The 26,400-nt window shown below is 42.3% G+C and overlaps 1 protein-coding gene across 1 annotated transcript in view; it reads right to left on the bottom strand.

The window, feature by feature from the left end:
- The window catches only part of SLK (STE20 like kinase), a 58,903-nt gene that overhangs the window by 16,012 nt on the left and 16,491 nt on the right, over positions 1 to 26,400 (bottom strand). The window contains exons 2-15 of the mRNA XM_075843215.1: positions 23,358 to 23,522; positions 22,095 to 22,143; positions 20,716 to 20,865; positions 20,287 to 20,359; positions 19,271 to 19,465; positions 17,605 to 17,686; positions 17,387 to 17,518; positions 14,013 to 15,644; positions 13,717 to 13,847; positions 12,620 to 12,743; positions 11,498 to 11,677; positions 2,317 to 2,446; positions 518 to 642; positions 179 to 367 (exon numbers count right to left, since the gene is read on the bottom strand). Coding sequence (XP_075699330.1) covers positions 179 to 367; positions 518 to 642; positions 2,317 to 2,446; positions 11,498 to 11,677; positions 12,620 to 12,743; positions 13,717 to 13,847; positions 14,013 to 15,644; positions 17,387 to 17,518; positions 17,605 to 17,686; positions 19,271 to 19,465; positions 20,287 to 20,359; positions 20,716 to 20,865; positions 22,095 to 22,143; positions 23,358 to 23,522 — 3,357 coding nt within the window. The remainder of the gene's footprint in view (positions 1 to 178; positions 368 to 517; positions 643 to 2,316; positions 2,447 to 11,497; positions 11,678 to 12,619; positions 12,744 to 13,716; positions 13,848 to 14,012; positions 15,645 to 17,386; positions 17,519 to 17,604; positions 17,687 to 19,270; positions 19,466 to 20,286; positions 20,360 to 20,715; positions 20,866 to 22,094; positions 22,144 to 23,357; positions 23,523 to 26,400) is intronic.

The raw sequence follows: 26,400 nt of genomic DNA, 5'->3' as shown, positions 1-26,400 counted from the left end.
CTATCTATCTATCTATCTATCTATCTATCTATCTATCTATCTCATATCTATCTATCTATCTCATATATATCTATCTATCTATCTATCTCATATCTATCTATCTCATATCTATCTATCTCATCTCTATCTCAGATCTATCGCAGATCAATCAATCAATCAATCAATCAATCGTCTTTACCTGTTTAATTTTCTCTCTGTCCTGCTCTGGAGAGCCAGAGGAATTAATCCTCAAACTCTTCTTGAACATGGCCATGCGGGTCTTGGCATCACTGCGCTGAATTTTGGGCAGCCGTGCCCGCTCTTGAGCTTGCTTATTCTTCAGCTCTTCGATCAGCCTCTGATTATACCGCTGCATCTGCTCCATTTCCTACAGGACAGAACATAAGACACTTGAAAATAGGACAAAATGCAAAACGTACCCTAAATTTCAATGTCAATTAAAAAGTTATATGGCATATTAATATTAGACAAATAATCACGGACACCATATTTATTCTCATGCGACCTTACGCTATACCTTCTCATGCCTCTTCAGAAGCTGGTGTCTCTGCATGAAATACTGATCCTTCAGCTGCTGTTTCAGTAGCTGATGCTTCTCTTGTAGGTGACGTTCTTCAAGTTCCCAAATAGCAGCTTCTCGTGCTATAATAAAAGATATGGATGCTTAATCATCAACGAACACCGGAAACGCTTCCCAGGGACTCATTGAATCTACCTCTGGAGCGGATGTCCAAAACACATAGGAAAGCAATGGCACGATAAATAATGATGTTTTAATGTGAAAAATAGGGACATTTCATTTATTACCTCATCCAGGTAAAAGGCCTGTGTTTCTTCTTTGTGGTTGCACTTAGTATTTCGGCACATGCTGAAATACTACAAGTCCAGGCATTCTCCGGTTTCCCTTGCACCGCTTCTTTCTCCACCTCTTAGGCTACATTCACATGAGTGTGACCGATTTACGTGCGTCAAAAACGCACGTAAATCCGGTCCGTGTGCGGTGCGTTATTGTATCTGGGCTTTTCGAGCGTCATGTGTTTTTCACACACTCGCAAAGCACTTTTTGATTTGCCAATCACGCACAGCACACGGGTGTGCATCCGTGTGCTGTGTGTGGTTTCCACGCACCCATTGACTTCAATGGGCAACTAGTTGAGTGAAAACGCACCAATACAGCGTCACGCTGCGTGAATACTCCTGCATGTGTGAATGGCCCCATTGAAATCAATGTGTCCATGTGCTGTGCGTGATTTCCATGCGCATCCACTGCTAGAGAACGCCAAGACCAGGTATGCAGACATGTGACTGGCCTGAAGATGGCTTCTTGCCTCCCCTTCCCATTACGGTCGAGACGTCAGTGATCACATGACCACAAGGGGCTGGCAAATCTTACTCTGTTCGGCCCGTTGCGTTCACATAATCGGTATCGAGCTGACATGAACGAGAGGCATGTGGCGCTGTGTAGATACATCACAGCACAGGAAGAAAATACAGAATGTCCTGTGCCAAGTGACTGAGGACAGTATCGGCCCAAAGGGCATATATTTAATAAAGCATAAAATTAGTAAGTGCACTATTTGCGGAGATCAATATATCGGTAAAAAAAATGTTTCTGTCTAGATAACCCCTCTAAATCGTCTGGCCAGCGATGGGTTGAAGTGGTCAGACAAACATGGGTGCAGTGGAGGAGGGGGTGTTAACGGGAGGGAATAGTTTTGTATGACTGGTTTCCTGATGATCCTCTTGAGCATGACCAGACATCTAACACATTTCAGAGTGGACCTATTTTTCAACTACTACTCCGCTATTAGGGCTTGTCCACACGTTGCGGAATTGCCGCGTTTTTTCTGGACAGAATTTCAGACGGAAAAAAAAGCAGCAGGCTACAGTAGCAGCAAAGTGGGTGAGATTTAACAAATCTCATCCACACACTGCATAAAAATCCCGAGCAGAAATTGACCTGCGGTGAGTATTTTTTGTACCGCAGCATGTAAATTCCTGCTACGGAAACTGGCCAGAATTGCTGCGTTTTTCAGAGGAGACGTCACCATCTCCCAACATTGAAAAAAACACCGCAAAATACGCACCATTTTCTGCCATAAAAAAAAACGCAGGAAATGGTGCGTTTTTGGCGCAGTGGAATGTCTGCGTTTTTCAACGGAATTGCTGCAGAAATTTTGTTGTGTGTGGACAAGCCCTTAATGTGAAAATACAACAAATAGTCATATAGAAATTTGTGCACTGGGGTGTATCCAAACCTCACCCAAAACTAAAAGTTCCCAAGACCCCAATGATAATCTCAATGTAACGCTGTACCTCTCATGAGCTGCTGTTTCCGACTCAAGCAGTCCCGCTCTATGGTGGCGAGTTCCAACTTCTGCTGGTGAATAATCTTCTTCAGGGATCCATCCAACTCTTGCTGCTGCTTCATTACAAACTCTTGTTCCTAGATGAAGTTATTTCATAATTAACACTTCGTTGTCAAACATCTTTTATAACAGTAGCAGCTCTCTAGTATGTTTGTTGCGGTTTTATGTGTGAAGTGTAAAGACCTGTTCACAGAGTTCTTTGGCGCTGATTTTAATGAGGTAACCATGTCAGAATCAGCGCCAAAAAACGGCTGAAATCACCCCCCATTGATTTTAATGGGAGGAAGAGGAGTTTTTTTTCCCGAGCGGCTTATGGCCGGCCACTCGCAGGAAAATAAAGTGGCATGTCCTTTCTATGTAAGTCTATGAGACTCAGACAGTCCTAGACTTACATAGAGAAGCTGGCTTCCGGTCCACACATAAGACGCTGTGGGAATCGGCGAGTCAGTTTACAGATCACGTGACCGTACGGGGGAGCCGAACGCAGTGTCTATGTATTGAAAGCTAGACGCTCGATGAGGAAATAAATATCAATAAAAACGCGCATTACAAACCGGCAGAGCAATAAAAAATTTCTTTAAAGTTTCTTGCCACTGTGTATTTAATGCGTTAAAAATCAAGATAAATATGGCTAATGATCTGTACAATCCCACATTGGTGAGACCCGGCCATTATGGTCAGTCCTTCTGAGGCTGGGTTCCCACGTAGCGTAAACGCTGCGGAATTTAAGCAACGGAATTCTGTGCGGAAATTAGAATGCATTTACAGTAGCAGCAAAACGGATGGGACTTAGTAAATCTCATGCCCACGCTGCGGAACAAAACGTAGCATAAAACGTAATAAAATCGACCTGCGGTGCAGAATTTAATTCCGCAGCATGCCGATATATGCTGCGTTTTTGTTGATTTTCTGTTGCAGGTTTTCACCATTGAATTCAATGGGGATGCAAAACCCACAACAGAAAGCCAAGTGTTGCGACTTTTGTGCCACAGGAATCGCAACTCCAGAAGAAAACAAAAAAAAACAACAAACAAAACTTACCCAGAACGCCCTCCTCCTTCCTGCAGTCCGGCCTCTTGGGATGACGTTTCATTCCATGTGACCGCTGCAGCCAATCACAGGCTGCAGCGTCACCTGGACTGCAACATCATCGTAGGAGGCTGGAGCGGACGTCAAAAGGAGGGAGGGGGTAAGTAGGAGCGCTTTTTTACGCAGCGGAAATTCAGTCAGAAAAACCGCATCAAGTGATTATTACGCAGCTTACCTGACCTGTGGGAACCCGGCCTTAGCGTTCTTAACTAACCTAACGCAAAGCTGCCTTGATGCTACCGATAGGCCTACGTCACTTATCCATACATCTTTCTTGTTGTATGCAATGCTCATCTGGGCTCCCTCCCTTTAGGAAAACTTTTATTTTTGCAAGACAAATCAAACCAAAAAGGACTTCTAATGAGCAATAAAATAACATTGACTTTACATGGGATCCTACGGTGCAATTTCTTCTCAGGCAAAGAACAATATGCAGCCCATAATATAGTTTATGGTTCCACTGGATTAAATGCCCCCTGATTTACCATTACCCCCAGCAATATCCTACGATAGCTCTGTCCAAGAATGTTTATGATGCTTTTGCTGAGTGGACTTAATAGAATACGTAAAAAAAAAAAAATATATGTTTTTGCAGGGTCCCCAATGCTACCACTAACCTGAGTTATATTTAGTTGCCCTACCGTAATACATGCATTGGCATAATACAATTATCTGAGATGTTGGATGGACTTCCTCTTAAGGCTACATTCAGACGAGCGTGTCCGATTTGGGCGCGTAAAAAACGCAGCGTTTTTTATTTTTTTTACATTTCACGTCCGTGTGCCATCAGTGTGCATTGCGTATTGTCATCGGTGTGCTTTGCATGTGACATGTGTTTTTCACGACCGTGCAAGCACTTTTTTTTTTTATTTCTCTGCATTTCTATGGAACGGATGCGTGAAACACGGTCATCACATTAAGGTCGTCCGTGTGCTGTCCGTGGTTTTCACGCACCCATTGACTTCAATGGATGGCTAGGTGTGCAAAAAAAAAAAACAACAATATAGGACGTGCAAGGAGTTTTACGCAACGGACACTCGCTGCGTGAAAACTCTGCATGTGTGTATGGCCCAATTGAAATAAATGGATCCGTGTACTACGAGTTATTTCAACGCACAGCACACGGACGAGTATTATGCTCGTCTGAATGAGCCCTTAAGGCGAGATATAATAAGGCTTAGATATAGTTATAAAGATTAGTTATATACAAGACCATAAAAACACTGCACACGAATAATTTCACACTACAGGTTAAGAAACGCACTTTGTTCAGTAATGAAAGGGAGAATGCAATTGTCATCTCCAGCATGAAGACTATTCAATGGAAATGTCAAGACAGGGTAATAACAGACTATGGACCATGCACGCTAGCTACTCCCTAATGCATCCACCCACACATTCCTACTTACTGCACTACAGTCAGGTATTACGTGTGGATCTTAGGTTATAGTAGGTCTAAGCAATGACAATCTACATGACAGCTCATCAAATTGATCTTGCTTAGAAAAGAACCACCAATGGCAAACTTGGTTAGTTATGAAACCGCATAGGAGCTCAATGTGACTATTGTATGTATGGTCTCTGCAGCAGGCAGGCAGAGTTCATAGTGTAAATGAAGCAGCTCTCTCTCCCAGCAGGAAGTACCAGCACAACCACTAATCAGTGGCAAAAAATAAAAGATGATATTACACAATGCCAGGGCTATGGGCTGCGAAGAGGTGCCACTTGCTATGTGTTAACATTGCATATCATAGTTTGACAAGTATTTATATAGTCATAGCTTGAGAGACCAGTGCCAGAAATACTGGTGACTTCAGCGAAAAAAATTCCTAATAGGAAGCAACACAAGCTATGTGAGCCCTACATATAGGTCCGACACCTAACTGGTTTCTTGGTCAGATTTCCATTGAATAGAATGCAGTGCAAAAAAATGCATAAAAAAGGTCTGATGTGTGTATGTCTGCACTGCACTCGCACATGCAAAAGTCAACTGCACACCTTAGTTTCACTGCACCTGCCATGCAGCACTTACATCTTGCATTTGAGCGTTGAAAAGCGTACAAGACGATAGCTGAAAAGACTGAATCATAACCTGGGCCACACCCTGCGGATTAGAATATAATAGCCACAGAGTGAGAGGCCAACCTTCAACCAGGTGTCAGCTGCGGCTATTGTTTTTTTCGTAGAAAATAAATTCTAACTATAAATCATAACTTTCAAGAACTTCACAACCTCAGATCCTGCAGATAGACAGTTCAGCACATGAAACACTCGTACTGCGACTGAATACGGAATTCAGATGTATCGTCTTGAGACTAACAGAGCCCTGCACACTGAAGAAGCTTATTCCATTGAAGACTAAACTCAATTTTGGTTGGAGTATCAATTTCGTTAAAATAAACTACATAAAATGAGTAACCTGGCAAATTAAGTTGCTACCTTATGTTGCTCAGATCTTGTTATGTCTCGTAGTACAATTACATTTGATTCAGAATACTACTGGAAGATATTCTATAAAGTTAGCTCAGCTCCCATAATGCTTTGCAATGTAGCGCATTAGTTTCTAATGAAATGTAGCTTTCCTACATCAGGCTATTGTACCGTGCTACATTCATAACTACATCTACAGAGCAAAATATATGCTCTTTACAGACATTGAATCAGCAGGGAGTGCGAGCTCACCGCTATGAAGATAGCAGAATTCTGAACACAGCTCTGGATGAGCTTGGACTATAAAGACATTATGTAGCGCAAGATGAGCACAAGATACATTATATGGCCAAAAGTATGTGGACACCTGAGCAGCAAATCTATACGAACTTGTGGGATAACATTCCAAAACTAAGGGTATGTTCACACGAGGGCGTCCGTAACGGCTGAAATTACGGGGATGTTTCAGCCTGAAAACATCCCCGTAATTTCAGCTGTAACGGCATGTGCAGGCGCTTGAACGCCGCGTCAATTACGGCCGTAATTAGCGCTGCTATTCATTGGAGTCAATGAATAACGGCTCCAATTACCGCCAAAGAAGTGACAGGTCACTTCTTTGACGCGGGCGTCTATTTACGCGCCGTCATTTGACAGCGGCGCGTAAATTACGCCTCGTGTGAACAGACAAACGTCTGCCCATTGCTTTCAATGGGCAGAGGTTTGTCAGCGCTATTGAGGCGCTATTTTCGGACGTAATTCGGGGCAAAAACGCCCGAATTACGTCCGTAAATAGGCCGTGTGAACATACCCTAAGAGCGTTAATATAGAGTTGGGCATCCTTTTGTGGTTATAATACACTCTACTCTTCTGGGAAGATTTTGGAGTGTGTCCGTGGGAATGTGTGTCATTCAGCCAAAATAGAATTTGTGAGATCAGACACTGATGTTGGACTAGGAGATCTGGCTCACAATTGCCATTCAAATTCAACCTAAAGGTATTGGATGGGGATGAAGTCTGGACTCAGAAGCCACTCTTGTTCCTCCACACCAAACTCATTGCACCAGTCCATTATGATCCACACAAACAAATGTTGGTCACTCCAGTCCTGATAGGATCCAGTGAAAGATACGAGGTCCATAACTTTTTAAAGAAATTCCACAGGACACACTTTCTGCTCAATATTGTGTCTAAGACTCATTAGACAAGCCATCACACAGTAAAAACATTGACAAACAAAGTGCTTCCCATTGGTCACACATATTAGTCCACTGAAGAATTAGAACAACGCAAGTACAGTGACAATTATATTGGTCATTTAGGTCCTTCCGAAACTTTCTCAACAGTTTATGTTCAGGTCTGGACATTTCCTTGTGTATTGGGGCACAGACATGATGGAACAGGAAAGGGTCGAACCCAGAATTGTTCCCACAAAGTTGGAAGCTACAATTGTCTAAGATGTGGTTGTATGCTGTAGTATTAACATTACCCTTCACTGGAACTAAGGGGTCCAAACCCTGGAAAAAAAACAGTCCAGACCATTCTCTCTTCCCACCCAATGTTTCATTTAGCACTATGCATTCCAGTAGGTAGCGTTCTCCTGGCATCCAACAAACCCAGACTTATCCATCAGGCTGCCAGATAGTGACCTGAGTCATCATTTCAGAAACTGTTGACCTGGAAGACTTAGCAGATCGGAAATTTCCCGTTTAACGTCACGGAGCTCTTTAGTATGACCCATACTATTACCACCAACGTTTGACTATGGAGATTGAATGGCTGTGTGCTTCATTTTATGGATCGGTTTGAAAGGTGTGGAGGAAACACCTGAACTCAATAATTAGGAGTGTCCACATACTTTTGACCTGGAGTCAAGCAAAGTTTTTGAGAAGTTACTTAACATTACGTCAAGATCATCAATGTAGTCCAAATTTGAACCTACATATTTAAAGGTAAAGCCTTTATATGAGAGCTGCTGCAATCCGTCCCGAGTGGTGGACCCCATCTATTGTGTCCATATGCACTAATAGGGCATAGAGACAGAGGGCGTCTAAAATGGACTACCCGTTTACATACCATTGATTTTAGAAGGAGGATTAGTAATGACATGATTGCTCAACACTTTCCTCAGTAGAAGGTTTGTCACTATATCATAGTCCTTTAGGACAACCTACCTGTTACCTTTTAAACACTGTAGAAAGAAAACCTGTAACAGGTCAGGAAATGAACATCAACATATCTGTGCAACCTGCAGTGGAGGAGTACAAGCTATTTCTACATGGGATGAGGTCACTAGGTGTTAATTGATTAGAAATCAGTTGTGTTAGTGGAACATGATGTGTTAGTTGACAGATACCTTGATGTCACTACATGATCAGGAAAGCATTAGGCGACGTCTCTATGTTTAGTAGCACAAAGCATCTGTGGTTACCTGCGTGTGCTGGATTTGTGCAAGCTCCTCTCGATTGCGTTTCATAAGCTCTTTTCGCAGCTCTTTTGGTGCTCTCTCCGCTTCATTTATAACCTGGTATAAGCATGCAGAAGGTGGGGAAATGTGACCCTTTTCTCAAGAGCAAGCGCATGAGGAAGAGTAAAGCCACACCACCACGTGATAGATGCCGGAGGCCGTTACCTCTACAGGTTACATGTCACATATCAGGGAGATTCATGCTGTTTAGTCAAGGAGTGTGTCAGTTACCCAACATGCAGTCTCTGTCCTATCAAGCTGCATTCAATAGGTTATTATTACTTGTGGGTTGCTACTTGTGCATGATGGGAGTATTACACCATATGTAAAGGGTTAATATTAAGTGGTATAATGCATCAGTTTACTCCTAAAAGTGCAGCTTCTAAATAGAACTGCTAATATCAGCCACACAGATGTACGTAAATGTCTCTGGAGACAGATAAAGTCTTCTGTATTTCCGGTCTGTAGCTATGTTCACATCACGTGTTCTGCCATGTTGGAAAAAAGCTCCCGATGTACACGTTAAACGTAGTCTGTGACGGATGCCGAACGGTGGCAACCGTCACCATAGGCTTTAACGATATCCGTGAAACGTATACGTCGTAAACTAGGTTATGAACTCTCATGACCCCATCTGTTAAAGAGATACCATTATAGTCTATGGGCAACGGATACCTATTAAGAATCCGTTTCACAGATCCGCCACCCATAGTCTATAATGGTATCCATTTAATAGACACGTCATGAAGAGCTATTGGAAAGCCCATGACGTATGAGTTAAATGGAGGCCTGTCACATATGCCATACTGGGTTATACATCACCCATAGGTACCCATTTTAAAAAGGCATATAGCGTGCAGTATACTTTTTTTGTGGGATCCGGCGGGATGGAATAATGTAGTCTATACGCTATTCCATAACTTTTTATTTACGGTACACCAATGTATACCGGCCAGACGAAGGCCAAAAGGACACTGATTTGGCCTCTGTCCCACAATGGAACCTATTTAAACAAGTTTTTGCATGTACGTCGGAGGCTTTTCTGCCGTACACACAAAACATTGGGCAAAAACATGATGTGAACAGGGCCTAACTCCATTAAAGATCACTAGATTCTTCCCAGCCTCAAATGGCTGATAACAGGAAACAATAAATTGCAATTTATTAAAATTGATGTAAAAAGACTTTAGGTTTACTGTCCCTTTAATTTTACCCAACTACAATCCCTTTTGACACTGCATGCTAACAAGATGGTTGGGGGCACATTCACGGGAATCATTTTAACATTTACTCGAAGGGCAGAGTCCAATATTCAACTTGTAGTGGATGCAGCTTAGGATCATTGCGCTGTCTAACGAGAATAATGTTCTGTACCTATTGGTTATCTGATGTTAGTTGAAAGTGCCATGTGTCATATGTCGGGTCATAGTAAAGTCCTTGCAGGGACCAAAGGGTGGTATGTACCCTAAAAAAAAAAAAAAGTTCTCCCTGATTTATCATTTAAAATATGTTGTTTAGTTCATGGAGAATAAGGTTTTGTATGGAGAATATTAACTGGTAGTGCAGAACGTGGGAAATAACTAAAACCCAAGTAACAAAGAATTCAGCGCAAAGCTCAAGAAAGGCCCCTGTAAACAGTACAAAGAGTCCCAAAAGATGGACACCAACAATAGAAATGCACCGTACACAAAGTTTAACAGAATTGTTCAACATAAAATTAATATGCAGAGTATTTCAAATTAAATTAAATTGAGACGCAGATTAGAGACACATAACACATAAATATGTCTCCATAATCTACATAAAGAATAAGACTATGTTCACACATGTTGGATTTGCCTTAGGCTCATCTTAGATTTCTGCCGTGGATCTGCAGTTTGATGTGTGGCGGATCTGCATGCGGATTTGCCCCATTCAATGGAGGAAATCTACATTTATTTCCGTGTGCAATCCGCCTCAATAAGTGACATGTTTTCCTTGATGAGAATTTTAAATCTGCATGAAGCATTTCCACGTTGTCTGCACAGAGACACAGGTTTCCAATTAAATGGGAGGCAGATTTTAGCGTGGAAATCCAGAAGGTGTGAACGGGTTCTAATAAATCGCTAAAATTAATCTGTTAAGATATGTTAAACTTGTGCGTCAAGAGGGCCAGCAGTATAATAACCAATCACCACATTGGATCCTTTGGCTAAGGTCCCGGTCAGTACCAGTATCCATGACAGCTGTCACCAGTGCAACCACCAAGTGCCCAACCACCAAGTCTAAAGCATAACAAGACTCAAAACACAAGTCAAACAGTTGAGAGGAAAATAAAATACCAGATTATTGCATGTATACAAATAAAAGGCATTAAAACACATTCTGTTGAGCGAAACAATGTAAATAACAAATCAATACTGCCTGCAATGTAGAAGCATACTGTGCAAATGGGGCAACCCCTTTATGGAAAACCTATCAGGACAAATCCCTTTCCATGTGCCCTATGGGGGTATATGGAGGTCATGGAGGGTGGTTCCTCGTTCAAGAACCCATCTCTATGCACGAGAGTGCAGAGATGCTACAAAGGGCGACCCCGGAGGCTCTGTGCGTTATCTGTATTATAGGGTCGCCCATTCAAATGCTGTGCAATGCTATATTCCTCCTGCAGTGGCCACTGTAGGAGAAATTAGTGGCTGCCCACAGCTTGGGGTTAGAGAAGTTGGACTCGTAGCGATCAACTGATCGACAAGGTGGCTTTATTCTAAGAAGAAATTGTCCAGACTGGGCAACCCCTTTAAAAAAATAAATACACTGGGCAGCCTATGTCTGCGAGAGTGTAACATCACCATTAACAGTTTGTTTCTGTCTTAAGAGCTCAGTCAGACGAGCGTGAATCTCGTTCGTGTGACGGCCGTTAAAACAACAGCCGTCACACGGACTCATGTATTTCAATGGGGCCGTTCACACGACGTTGTTTTAACAGTGTGTGAAGGGTCCGTGAAAAAATAAGACATGTCCTATTTTACTGCGTGTCACGCATCCCTACATAGACTAGCACCCAGAGTGAAAACTAGTCCCGAGTAAAGAATCTACAATTCTTAAAAACCTTTGTAAATCGGAGAGTAATAAAACCTTCATTCCATAAAGTCAGCGACCCTCTTACCTCTTTCTTTTTGTTTTTTAGCACATTTTGGAATTTTGACAGCTCTCTCTCCTGTTCTGCCTTGATTCGCTTTGCTTCGTCTCTCAGGCGGATGGTGTGCTCCTGCTCCAGACGCTCTATGGTCTGTTTCTGCTGCTTTTCCAGGTTCTCTATATCCTGATCATACTGTCGCTTCTTGTTCTAGGATGGGAAAAGACTCGTATTCTTTATTGTTCAGAGATGAATCTCCTTTTTCATAAACTCTTTACAATGTACGAAGTAGCATAAAAATCTAATGCACTACAGACAATCTATCAGCCTGACAATCCTATTCTAAAATGGAATAACCAAACCCATACTGTGCTGCGACACTCTAAGGTTTCCTCAACAATAGGGGTCAGAGAGACATCACACTATGTAGATGTAGGGTCAGCTAAAAGTGAAAGTCCACCTTTAAAAATTATTGGTAAACAGGTCAAAAGCAAAAACTTATCTTACATCTGTCTTTTGTGAAAGATTTGCCTTTAATGGGAATGTCTTATCAGAGACAACCCCGATCAATCAGCTGATCGCTGTAAGTCCAGATCCCAACAGTCCCGGTAATCAGCTGATTTTGCCAGGGGAAGCATCCACTGCCCAGACATATCTTCTACATCGGCCATCCACGTAATACATGGATCATTTAAAGGCTCTGTAAACGTTTGAATGCCATTTTTGTTTATTAAAAAGGTCAGTCAGTGTGATTAGTGCAACTTTATAAATAGTTTTTCTGAAAATTTATATTTACTTTTTGAGATACAGCTGCTTTTGATTCTCTACACAGAGCAGCTGTATCTTTTGCTATGACCTAAATCCGTCAGTTGCGGGCGGACCTGACGGGTTCAGTGTCAGCAGGCCTCGCATGTCTCCAACACGCAAGTTCCACCTGTAATCTATCTTTTTATATTATGCATCACAAAACGATAATGCAATTAAATAATGTAACAATGGTATTTGAGTGCGTTCAGTGTGTTCTATGGCTTAACTTTAATTTTCCCCACTGGGGAATCAGCAGCTTAGTTATAGGTAAGAATATTCCCTGTGTCTCCGCATAGAATATAAGAGGGTTATTTTGTGTCATTTCATTCAGGAGGAGGTAATCACCGTCATTTCCTGCTCGAATCTTCGGAAGATCTGTTCTCTCTGTTGCAACAATTTGTTACTAAGGAGCTGCTGAGCTCTCTGTTCTTCTTTCTGTAGCAGCCGGAGTTCCCGCAACTCTTGTCGCCTACAGGAAAACAAAAGCAATGAATCAAAGACTGTTCGCCAGGAAACCTACCCTTATCATCACTGCCAAATATTGTACAATTTCCTCCTCTCTGTGAGATTAGCTTGTCTGCTACTAGAGACCATTAGGTATCTTTAGAGTTAGAGAGGCAGGAAACTGTCAGTTAAACCACAAGATTACAACATTTACTACAAGCTCCAATATGGTGTATAATAAAGATCCGCACAGCACAGAGACAAGTTGCATGTATGCTTTAGAGTGACTGTAGTTTATTAAAGAGGGCTTCCGAGCAAGTGTAGAGTCCGTTTCCGGTACCACATTACGAGGATTTATTAATGGTTTTATGCCACTTTGTGGTGTTGAAGTCACAAATTGAGCTGGCGTAAATTATAAAAGGCGTAGATTTCAACATCTAATACACGGACAACAAAAGATGCACCAAGTTTATTAAGAAGCGTGCACCTCTTAATAAATTTGGCGCATTTTACTCCAGCTACGTAAAGTAATTCTGGCCCATAGAGGGTGGGTTTTAATACGCCACAATTCTGGCTCAAATCTGGTGGAAGGCATGTACGTCAGTTTTTTTGGGCACAAATTATGTGTTTTAGATACTTTTTGCACTTTACTAGACAGTTTTGAAAAGGGTCTTTAAAAAGGGACGTGTCTTCGTGAAAGAGGTGTGGATTAAATGCAAAACAAAATTTGATATGTCTGGCAAGATGTGCCAAATTTATCATACAGCATACACCACTGTGATAAATTTGGCACATCTTCTGCCTGACTGGTCAAGTTTTAAGCGGTCTACGTTTAAAACAGTAGTTATAAATCTGCCCCAGTGTGTGTAAGCGGCTCTATGACCAATTGGCGGGGCTGGGTATAGCAACCTTAGAGTACTAAGGATGATAAGAGTATCACATGTAAAAACAATGGAGAAAAATGTGTCCTGGAACCACCATTTTCTTCAAGTACATACCTCAGGAATCTCAACTCCTCACTCTTGGCATCGTTATCAGTCACTATCTTTGAGGTTGTGACACTCACTTCGACACCATCTACAATAAACTTCCGTGTCTTTTTCAGCGTCTTTTTCTGCCTTCTGCTATCCTATTAAACAATTTACAAAGCGAGAAATGCCGTAAAATATTACAATTTCCAAAACGTAACAAAAAGACATTCGATGTGAGCGGACACGAGCACTGGTAAATAAGCAGACAAGATACAGCTGATAAAGGGATTCATTAGGAATATAGACTGTAAATGAAAACTTACCTGTATCGAGATAGAGCCGGACTCCTTACTCTTGGTCAGGAAGCTGGATATAGACAAGTTCAAGTCCATGCTGCCACTGTCCGCTGTAGAACCCGTTCCAGAATCTGAATCTCCTTCCTTTGCTATGTCTGCTCCTCCTGATGGAGAGGTCTCAGACTTAGCATTGTCCTTCTCTTCCCCTTCTGCAGAGATAACACTGATACTGGGCACATTGACTTGAGGTTCCTTTTCTGAAGTGGTAGGACATTCACTTAAATTTACAGCATTGTCCGGAGGTTGACTTTCCACTGGTCCTTTAACAGAATCAGAAATGGTGGAGGATTCCTTTTCAGATTCGGGAGGAACTTGGTTGTGATTCTCAGGTTTCTTATCTTCTATCACTTCTGGTCTTTGAGTCACAACTACATCTTTAGCGATATGATTTACTTGATCAGTAGTTTCTAGTAATATCTTATCTTGATTGACAGATGCAGCGCTATCATGTGAAGCACTTTCCTTCTTTTCCTGGCTGCCATCATCTACAACTGGAGTTTCAGAAGACTTTGGTTCCAAACTATGCTCCTGCTCAGAGTCCTTTACATTGTCTGATATTTTGTCTTCAGAAATCTCCTCAATTATAACATTTGGGTTTTCTACAGAATCAGATATTTCAGCAACTGGCTCTTCACTTGGACCGTTTTCTTTTACTTGTGTCTCTGACTCTTCTTTCAGTTCTTCTGGAGCCTCCACTTGGTGCATCTCATCCCTGGTCTCAGGAGCCTGCACTTGGGGCATCTCATCCTTGGTCTCAGGAGCCTCCACTTGGGGCATCTCATCCTTGGTCTCAGGAGCCTGCACTTGGGGCCTCTCATCCTTGGTCTCAGGAGCCTCCACTTGGGGCCTCTCATCCTTGGTCTCAGGAGCCTCCACTTGGGGCATCTCATCCTTGGTCTCAGGAGCTTCCACTTGGGGCCTCTCATCCTTGGTCTCAGGAGCCTCCACTTGGGGCATCTCATCCCTGGTCTCAGGAGCCTCCACTTGGGGCATCTCATCCTTGGCCTCAGGAGCCAGCACTTGGGGCATCTCATCCTTGGTCTCAGGAGCCAGCACTTGGGGCATCTCATCCTTGGTCTCAGGAGCCTGCACTTGGGGCCTCTCATCCTTGGCCTCAGGAATAGTCTGCTCTCCTGGTTCACATACAGTAACAGATTTCTTACTTTCCTCTTCATTTTGTTTTTCTTTCTTATCAGGTGTTTCAACAACATCTTTAACTTCAGCTAGAAGTTCATCATGATCTTTCTTTTCTGGTTTCTGCTCAACCTCTTTTTCCGGGAGTGTGGGCACTTGTGCTTGTTGTTTAGGGTCAGTAGATGGTTTCAGCACTGGTACACCAGCCTGGTCTTTATTTTCTGATATGACTGTCTTGTCAATACTTGGAACTTCAATGTCTTTTTTGGATACACCTGGACTAACAGGTTTCTTGACCTCAACCTTCTCCTTCTTGGGTTCCTGTTTGGAGACTTTGTTTTCAACTGATGGAGGAACAACGGTTTCAGAAACAGGCTCAAGGGTTGAAGCATTCTGGGAAAGTTTGTCATCTTCTAAGCTGGCAATGCTGAGGTCCGAGGAAGCCCTTTTACTGTCTGGAACAGGCTGATGGAAGAGAATGAGATAAAAAATATTTAACAATTTCACGATTTCTACAACCACCAAGCCTATCAGTCCCACCTATGCATGTGAAGGTTTCTGAAGGCTCTCAGAACTGGACATACGTGACAAAGATTTTTCTGGACTTTCTGTCCCCAACGCCGTTGAAGAACATTACAGTCCACATCTCCCAAGCCTGAAATGGCTGATAACAGGGAAAAATCAATTGTATTTAACAGCAAAGAAGATGTAGATAAGATAGATTTTAGATTAGTGCACCTTTAAATTCCAATCTTGGATATTTATGGCATATTTGCAGGATATGCCATAAATGTCCGAAAGATGCGGGTCCAACCGCTGGGACCCGCACATATGTTTAGAACGGGAACCCCTGATGCCCATCTTAACTTATTTTGCTCTCCCGCCACTGACTAGGTGATCGGCAGTACATAAACAGCCAAGCTCATCGTGCTACTCTGTTTCCGTAACACTCATTCACTTCTATGGGAGTTACAGAAACAGCTAAGCTATTTCCATACTCCCGACCACCTCATCAATCAGTAGCCGGAGAGCAAGAGAATGTAGGACGGAGTTCAGGGGGCCCCATTAATAACCACAGTGTTATTAATGGGGCTGTCATGCAGCATATTCCTAGCTATTTGTCAGGACTTTCAATTGCTGGCCTATCCTTAGGAACAGGGCTGAATTACAATACCAGGCACAGTCACAACCCTATGTACAGTGCTGTGCCTAGATGAACAATGAAGGGGCTGCAGTGTTCCCACCAGCGCCGTGGTCCCTTCATATTGCTGATCAGTGGGTGTCCCAGTGGTCAGGTCCACACAATCACACACTGAAGGCCTATTCTAAGAGAAAATACGTTTAGTTTGACTGCAGACTCTTTCCCAAAGGGAGGAAGTGAGTTGATGACGAGTGGATGGGTAAATAGTTTTACGTTCCAGGTCATTAATTTTCTGAAATCCCAAGTATTTACTTAGGGATTAGGTTGTGTGCGTATAGATTACATGCGCAGTATCATTTAGAACTTTTAGACTGTAAAATTACTCTCACTTGGCTGCTTATACATTTCTTATTTACTTCTAAGAAGTGTCAGTGCGTCAGCTGTCTGCCAAGCACGAGCAACAGAAGCCCCTCGTTCTCGTCACTGGTTATGGTCCTATAGATGTAATGAAACCTATTTATCAGAAAGGCAGATCTATCAGCTCACTATGCTGCCCTATATAAGGGCAGCATATTACATGGATATGTACGCTTTACTATTAGTCCAAACGGTGCCAGAAAAATATTGATAATTTGTCTAATAGAGCCTAACAAACAATACAGTGGACTCATAGTTATAGAGTGCGCTGTAAAAAGGAGCTTTTTCCCCTTCCTTTCCTCTCACCAGTTTTTGACATCCGTCATATATGTATGTATGTATGTATGTATGTATGTATGTATTTATAGATGGCAGCTATAACTATGACTCTGCTGTATTCTTTGTTAGGTTTTAGCTATTTGTCAAGCTTTATTAACCAAACAGCACAAAATTTTGTACAACATTTATTGGTGCCGTTTGGACTAATATAGAAGACCTGAAGTCAGAATAATCAGGCGACAGATCCGCTTTAACCAACCACATGAAATCAGAAGTTGTTGATTTGGTCTCTACATATAAGCAGCCAGAAGAAGAGCTTCACAAGGAAAGATTAGGTAAATGAATACACAAAATATAACAGAATACTAACCAAAGAGCTCTCAGTCTCCTCTTCTTCATCTTCTTCTTTACTTTCTTCCATCTCCTCCAACACCTCGGCCTTGGCCTCAGCGATCAGTTCTCGGACTGGTTTGCTGGTGTTTACCATCGATACGAATGGGTGCTGTAGGGAAAGATTGTTACACATTTATATTGTTATTATAGGAGCTCTTGATGGTTAAATAGACGCAGTGCTTTTGTCTGTATTACCTGCAGCAGCTGGACAGGAGTCCATCGGGCATCGAGATTCTTCTCCAAACATTTTTTCAAGAAATTGCTAAAATCCCTTGACCTAGAGTTAAACACATATGTTTATATTGGTCCAGCGAGATTTGTGTCCTCTTTTCTATATTATCTAATTTTGACCTATGAACAAAAAAAACTTTTACCTGTCCAGCAGCCGTTTCCTAATGGTTTACGCAACCATTTAAAACTAGACTTCGGGTAGATCTAAGGCCCTGTTCACATTTGCGTTGGAGGCTCCGATACTGCGCTATTGTTTCCGGTAAAATCACAGACACCCCAATGGAAAGCTGACAGAGCCCAATAAAGCCAATGGGTTCTATCAGCCACCGGTGGTGTCCATGGTGCTACGGAACCATTGCTTCCGATATTCTATTGTTCTGCTCCTCTGGCAGAGCAGAACGGAATGACCCGAGGCAGATGTGAACAGGGCCTTACATTACTTCCTTGTCTGTCCTGCTAAGGATAGCCTTAGAAATGAAGCTGGACAGGAGAAGTATTGCTTCGGGAGAGCCTGATAGTTTAATGTATTCTAATGTATACGACTGTATATTTAATCTCTCTCCCTCTTTACCCCCCAATCTTTCTCCCCCTCCTACAGATTTGATATTTCCTCTGATGTGATTGGGTTTTCTCAACACTTGGGAATGTAAGAATTAGGAATTTGCATAAATAAATAGTGAATGTCTTTCAGGAAGTTGGTTAGATAGCCTCTGCAGGCAGCGTGAGGATGAGGTCTTCTTCTAGAATACAAATCCCATAAGCTCCCTGTGCTATAAGACGGTGGCTGCACATTCGGTCATGAGATTTTTTTATACACACGCACTATTATTTCACTCTGGTCCCCGAATGCAAGTTTAGAGGTTGCTCTGTACACGATAAGGTCCATGACCCCACAGGCAATAACTACTGATGTATATTACAGAGTTCGAAAGGAGCAGGGAGCTCTCAGTATTAAAGGGAATATCTTATGTATAAAATGTTCTATTCATTAATTAGATGTAAGTCTATCACAAAGAAATAATGTGCTTGTCCTTTTCTTTTTTTAATGTTGCAGCTTTTTAGATTTGTAAACTTGGGGCGGCCATATTGAAGACACACATTTCCTTCCTGTATTGTCTGTATAGACCGTACAGCGGGGGGGTGCGCTCTATGGCAACTAAAATTTATTTCAGTCATCTGCCAAAAAAATGTCAGATTATTACAGGCTCCGGGAAGTGATGGAGTACAGTCCCCCCCCCCCTCCCCAGAGGAGATGCATACAGAGCCTTATCTGTGCATATAGAGTTACTATCCTGTCTTATCTGGGCCTGACTTATTAGCTCTCCTGCCTTCTAATGATAATGAGAAGACTCTGCTGTACAAACTGTGACGAAATTATCAAAGGGCCTGTTCACATCAGCGTTGCATTTCCGTTGAGGGGTTCCATCTGAGGTTTCCGTGGGGTTAACCCCTCAAAAGAAAGGCAAACGGAAACCTTAGCTTCCGTTTGAATCCCCATTGATCTCAATGGTGACGGAAACTTTGCTAATGGTTTCCATTTGTCACCGTTGTGAATGGGTTCTGTTGTTTTGACGTAATCAATAGCCACAATCAAATTCCAGACCTTTATGTGATAATAAGAAACACTTACCATCTTGATGGCTGCGCTAGTGTTGGAGGCTCTGATTTTGCAATCTTCAACAAGACACGCATAGGATTTAATTCATGATGAGGGGGCTCAATCTGAGCCATCTCGATTAACGTAACACCCAGAGACCAAACGTCAGCTTTAAAGTCATATGGCCTGTCCTTAGAAGTCTCACACATCACTACTTCTGGTGCCATCCTATTGAGCAATGAGAAAGAAGCAAACTAAATTTTGAATTGTATCACAATTCACTACGAAAAAATAAAATACGTCAAGCTGATATTACATGTATGGAAGAGGATCCAGTGTCCAATAGCGGGGTAGCTTATGATGGACATAACACTACATGTACGAGGTAAGGTTATGTTCACACTGCGGTCACAGGAGCCTCCGCCAGATTTGACAGGATGAACAACGCGGCATGCAGCACTATTTTCCCCGTCATAGTGACAGACACCCCAATGGGACAAGACAGACCGCAGTGTAGGTAAATATTTTAATTGGATTTTATGTCTGACAAATACAGTACAGTACAAAGCACGTGAACGGAGTTTAGAAAACCCCATTCACATGTACTGAGAAATTTAGTTCAGATTTTGGGGCTTGCTATGGGTTTTAAAATGCGCAGCACACTATTCCGTCACAGATTTGTTCCGGAATTTTACGCAAAATCTGCATGTAAATCCTAAATGTTGCACTGCATGGTTTGTACAGGACTAGAAAATACGTTTCAGAAACAGCTTCATTCTTGGAGACGGGCTGTGACGGCGTCTGGTTATGCAGCTCAGCCACATTTCACTGCGTCTGGAATTGCACAGACACAACACATGGACAAGCGTGAAATGGCTTCTGGGTAGAAAAATCAGATTCTTTGTTCTGAATCTTGTACAACCTCTGTAATGCATGTAGATGTTAAGGGGTGCATGGATATACCCATATGTCCACAATAAGTCAACAAAACAATGGAGTCTCAAAGACAACACAGAAGTAATAAAATCTTCATAATATAAAACACATACCAGTACGGTGTGCCGATGAATGAGTCTCTTCTCTGTAATGTTCTGGTGTTCTTAGCAGACACCCCAAAATCAGCTGGAAATAAAAGCTACAAGTCAGTCACTTTTATAACACCATCATATAATAAATAATTTATAAGGTTTTTATAGGGATTAATGGGATATGAACCAAGTCCAACAGTAATTCTGGATGGCGTTCGGTAAAGTAAAAGTGTAACTAAACTTTTAAAAAACGTTTGACATGTCAGAAGTTTTGATCCGTGGGTGTCCGAGCATGGAGACCCTCAGAGATCGCCAAAATAAAGAGGCAGAAGTGCTCGGGTGAGTGCTGTGCCGCTTTGTTTCTGATCGTCATTAAAAAATGGCTCAATCATAGTCTGTATGAAACAGTATAAAGATAGGATTGTGATATGTCCTGTAATAACCACTCACCCAGCTTGACGTCTCCATCGAGGGTCAGAAGTATGTTTCCCGCTTTAAGATCTCGGTGGATAATTTTGTTATCATGTAAATAAACCAGGGCTTCCAAGGTCTGCTTACAAACCACACGTATCTGAGGCTCGGTTAATGGTCGCTCCAGCTCTGCAGAAAGTCAATACAGAAGTGTGTGATAAGCTCTGAATTAAAAGGGGTAGCCCAGTTTAAAAAAAATAAAAATATTCATATACCCCACTGCAGCCAATCACAGGGCTCAACGGTCATGTGTTGTATTTCTGGCATTATGCCAGAAATACAATTTGTCACCACTGAGCCCTCTGATTGGCTGCAGGGGTCATATGCTACGAGCATGTAAACAATTACAGTTCGTGCCGCCAGAGTGCCACCACTGGACCGCCAAGGAAAAGGATAGGCAAGTATTGCTTTTTTGCTTATTTATCTCTAATAAATAAGAAGCAGACCCATCTATTACCTCCGCTATGTAAATGAAGACATTTAGCTGGCACTGAACTATTCCTACCTACAATACAACTGTTCACCCTTACAGTAAAGGACTGGTCGCTGCTATTACTAAGCAACCCGGTGAATCAGTAGCAGGAACAAGTATTGTCAAGTTCATCATATAAAACTTCTAAAGACGCTTCCCCCACCCATGAGCCTCTTACTGATCGCTTTTCTGTATCCCACTAATGGGGAGAAAGCGGTCAATCAGTATATGGTGGAAGTGCCCAGCTCATGAATATTCTGGACTGGCGGCACGTGAGTATTTTCTCCTTTTTTTAAAAAAAAAAATCAGTACCCTCCTAAAAGGTTTTTAAAATGCTTGTCTGAGACAGAGGGGGGAAAAAAAGGGTCTATGTTTTTTTTTTCAGACTCAGTGCCCCTCTTGCCCATGGGCCGTTTCTGGTATTACAGCTCAGCCCCACTCAAGTGAATGAGGTGGAGCTGAAATACCACTGATGCACGGATTGTGGAAAAAAACCAGACCCTTTATTTCTTCTAATCTCAGACAACCATTTTAAATGGGACAGTATGAATGGGCCGACAATTATTAGAAAAAGAAGACCAGTCACCTCTCCTGACATGTCTGTCTTAGTAAATACTTGTATTGTCTATGACATAACAATTCTGGAACATTTTTTCTTAGACCTCTACAATTTATTCATACATTTCCAGGAGGAATAACAGAGGAGCGGCACAAAGCACAGGTGTAGGAAGAGATGCATCAGTATTATTATTTTATCGGGAATCCAAGTATTTACTAAAACAGACATATCAGAAGAGGTGACTGGTCATTCCATCACAGCAGTACTTATTCAGAATTGCCCTATACATTACTCAAGAAAGTTTTAAAGGAACTTTGAGAGACTTACCGAGCATTACAGCATCTACGGCTCCTCCAGCACAAAACTCTATAAGAATCTGTGAACACAAACAAGTGATTGGTTAAACCATGACAGTCTCTGCATTTGACCACGTTATGACATCCATATACTCTAATAGGCATATAAAAAAAACTTTTTAGAAAGATGTCTATTTTTTTCACGAAAATTTTTTTTTTCAAAAACCCTATAAAGAGAATCATCAGTCAATAGAGGTGGGTCCCGCATTAAATATGCTTCATTATCCCTGTGGAGGGGCTGCAGGGAAATAAAACATTTGGTGTCAGGTTCTTCCACAGACTACGGTAGATCATTGGGGACTCCGCTATGTAAACCGCTACAAAGGACTAACGTTAGATAAATGCTGGAGAATCCACATGACTTTTGCTGCCTCCACTAACATGTGGACGGGGCAGCCTGACTGTCCCCTAATGCCTGCTGTTGGGGAAAATAAGTATTTTGTATGTTGGATATCAACATGCCTAATGTTTTGTCCCTGAGAGATAAGTGGTTCAAGCGGCATCTGGCAGCTGCTTATCTACTTTCCTCATGGCAAATATCGAGCGGAACAAGCAAAATCATGGCCTATTTTTTTAAAAGTGAATATTGGCCATGAAAGGAAGAGTGGGGGGGGGGGTATCTTATTCTATAATTTTACAGTGACATTTTCATAATAGGTAAAACAGACTTACTGGGGTCATTTACAGACGAGGCCCGTTATTTCTCAATGGAACGCGGTGACTATTGCTTCACCAGCAGAACTGCCAGCGCTGGTAGACATCTCACCGTGTTAGCAAATAAGCTCTAAGTGTTTGTCCTAAAGCTACGTTCACGCGGTCTGGATTTCATGCGGATTACACGCCCAAATTCATGTGTCTATATAGACGTTGCAAAATTTTCTGCGTGAATTTGAAATCCTCGTCAATAGGTGACATGTCACCTATGGACGTGGATTCTGTGCACAAAATCTGGTGGATTTCAACACACGGATTTAGGCGCCATTGCATGGTGGTTCCCCAGCACATCAAACTAGAAATCCGCAAGTAAATCTGCGACTAATTTTGCCATCTAAATGTTGACCCGTGTGAACATAGCCTAACAGAACGCTGGCATTACAAACCAATATGATGACTTTCTATGGGTCATGTAGGGGGGGGGGGGGGTTACTCCCCTTACCTACGAGAACTTCCACTCTGCTAAGTCACTAGCGTTAATAGTAGTTACAGATTATCCCCCAAACGCAGCAATACTCACCCACAAGTTATTTTCATAATAAAAAGCATCCAGCAGTTTAACAATATGTGGGTGATCGCATGAGGCCAAGATATCAATCTCCACCATATAATCTTCAAGTTCATCTTCAGATTTTGTATCTATGACCTTTGCAGCTGCCAATATACCAGTCTCTTTATTCTGGGCCTAAAAAAAAACATAAAAATTGACAAGTTAGCACGGCACCGATAGAGACTAATACCGTATTGCGTGACGTGAATGGGTTGGGAGGAATTTGATTCTAAACTATTAACATATGGAAAGTTGAAGTGTTTGCATAGTAAACCCAATGTTCTTCTCTATTCACATACACCCACTTACAGATCTGACTGGTATTTCAAGTACCTTCAAACCCAACAATCGTAACCATAACCTTTCTGAAACAAGGATTGTCCTCCCCCCTCGCACTCGGCATGCCTCGATCACAAGTCGAACATCATGAATTGTCGCAAAGCGGACAGGTTACATACACCTATGCATAACGGCATTTTATATTCATTTTCTAGATTTCAACATGTCCCCGATCCTTTGTTCCCCAGAGAGATAAACTCTGATAGAGGTGTCTGGTAGAGGCTAATCTACCCTCCCTATTGAAATCTCGCACACTCAGCCAATCAAAGTGTGAATGTTTATGGGTGGAGTCAGGGGCGATAGCCGACAGCTGTGTCATGTGTATGGCCAATCAGATATGTCATACAGTCAGTGTGGTTACGACAGCTGGGTCCAATCTCGTTCCAATTTTAAAAGGAAAGTAGTCGTGCACGTCCGATCTCCAATGGCAGCTACGAAACCCTCACCAAAGAGTGCGCAGAAAGCGGGAGAGGTTGTAAATGACAATTTTTGGGAAACCCCCTGCTTTAAAGGGGGGTCTTTAAGGGACATGAAGAAAAATAACACAAGAATAGAACATCTAATAGCACTCATCATACCCAGTCATCAACCGCATTACAGTAGGGGTGGTCCAGACGGGTACTGTCCTACTGGGCATGGTACCTACGTGTTTACCCTAAATATTAAGTCTCTGTTTACATCACGTCTGAGCTTTCCGTCAGACGTGTAGTCGAGAGTGTTGCCCGATGATTGCCTCTGACATATGCGAACTGTAGGCATACAGGGTCACGTCACCCATAGGTTTCAATGTTAAAAAAAAACCATCTACAGACTGTATATTTTTTTGCAAAATAATAGAGAAGCGTAGTAGACTAAGATTTTCTATACAGAAAAAAAAAGCATAACAATGTATACCAGCCTGACAAAAGGTCAAAAGGACACTCTTGACCTCCTCAGAGTAAATGGAAGCCACCAGACGTAGGGCTCAAAAGTGATGTGAACAGAGCCTTAGGACTACTGCAGATTTGACGCAGATTTTATCCTACGTGAAATTCGTGGTGAAAATCCGCTACAGAATGGACATGCTGCGTATTAGAAAATCTATAGCATGCCCTCATTGCACCGAATGCTTTCTCTACTACACGCGGATGAGGTTTTTAAAACCCCATCCATGTGTTGTTCTGTAATGGATTTTCAGTCCGGAATCCGAAGCATTTGAATTCACCCTTAAATGCACCTTTGTTTAACCCCTACCTGTCTTTTCATTATCACAGTAATGTAATATGATAAATGGCCATATCCATCCAACCATTTTCAGAACGGCAAACAAATTATTCTCACCCAATCCCCAGGATCATTATTGTAAATGGTGATCACAAGAGAAGTCTCATTATGTGGAACAGCATGGTTTCGGTTCCCCAGGATGGGAACATTTTTCCTATTTTCACCCTAGCAAACACATATATCTCTATAAATGCAGAGCCAAGGCCGAAGTACTGATCACGAATTCACGGGACGCCTGTCTGTCTGGGGCACATAATACTGAGGTGTAACCAGGACACCCTAATTGTTATGTGTATTCTTCAAACCTTCCTGTCTATCACCTCCCACCATAAAGCCAGAGGTTGTGATCCTATTGAATGCAAATTAGTGAGTAAAAGGAAGCCGTGGCCGCATGAGGGGTTTTTCTAGACCTTAAATTTCTTTAGGAACAATTATAATATACTCACTCACATCTATTAAACTGGCCAAGACTTTAATTGCGGTCTCCCCATGCCCACACAGTGACTGATACTCATTCATGCAGTGTGGAGGGTTAAAAGTTGTTGTTTTATAATAGGCAACACCTTTTATATGGAAGATCAGCTTCTGAGACCGCCGGCTGATTTTGCTGGGGTAGGCCGCAGCCAGCTAGGAGTTTCCAGTCCTATTATATGGCGAGTGGAAGCTGCGGCTAGTTAGCGGCTCTCCGCTCTGGCTCACAGACGGGGGGTCCTAGACCTCATCTCTACGACGTCCATAGCCCTAACAAGGCATAGGAACAGGGTTTGGCCGCAAGTAAATGGAGTGAACACCTGATAACGTGGCACGTTGACCATCACTGCATAAGGGTCCTGTAACTACCCAAAGAAATATTTTTATAAGTCTGGGTTCATGCGTTGCAGTCAAACTTCGCTTTTAACTGCGATTTGCAGCAAACCCGCGCTGTTTTGCAGCAATTTATACAAAAATCCTGGCAAAATGGTGGCAAGTAACATATTTTGACCACTACGTGTGAACCCAGCCTAAGGCCAGATTCACACGAATGTTGTATACGTCCGTGTGCTGGGCGTGAAAACAACGGACACCACACCGACCTATGCAACTCAATGGGGCTATTCAGACATACGTGATTTTTCACAAAGCGTGTTTCCATTGCGTGAAACTCATTGCATGTCCTATTCTGGTGCATTTTTGCGGATCACGCACATAATGAAGTCAATGGGTGCGTGAAAGTTACGGACGCACACGTGCTGTCCGTGATTCACGCACCAGCTGCTAAAGAAATGCAGAGAAAACAAATAAAAAAATGTGCACCAACACGGACATCAAAAACTGATGGAACACGGAGCTGTAACGCAGGAAAAACACTGCGTTTTTTTGCTGGTCTGAGAGTTGTGCTTCCAAATAAATTCAGATTTAAATAAAGCCGTTG

The sequence above is a fragment of the Rhinoderma darwinii genome, chromosome 11, assembly GCF_050947455.1.
Source record: "Rhinoderma darwinii isolate aRhiDar2 chromosome 11, aRhiDar2.hap1, whole genome shotgun sequence".
NCBI classification, from domain to species: Eukaryota; Metazoa; Chordata; class Amphibia; order Anura; family Rhinodermatidae; genus Rhinoderma; species Rhinoderma darwinii.
The sequence above is the reverse complement of the archived record's forward strand: the minus strand, read 5'-3'. Positions and strand labels throughout refer to the sequence as shown.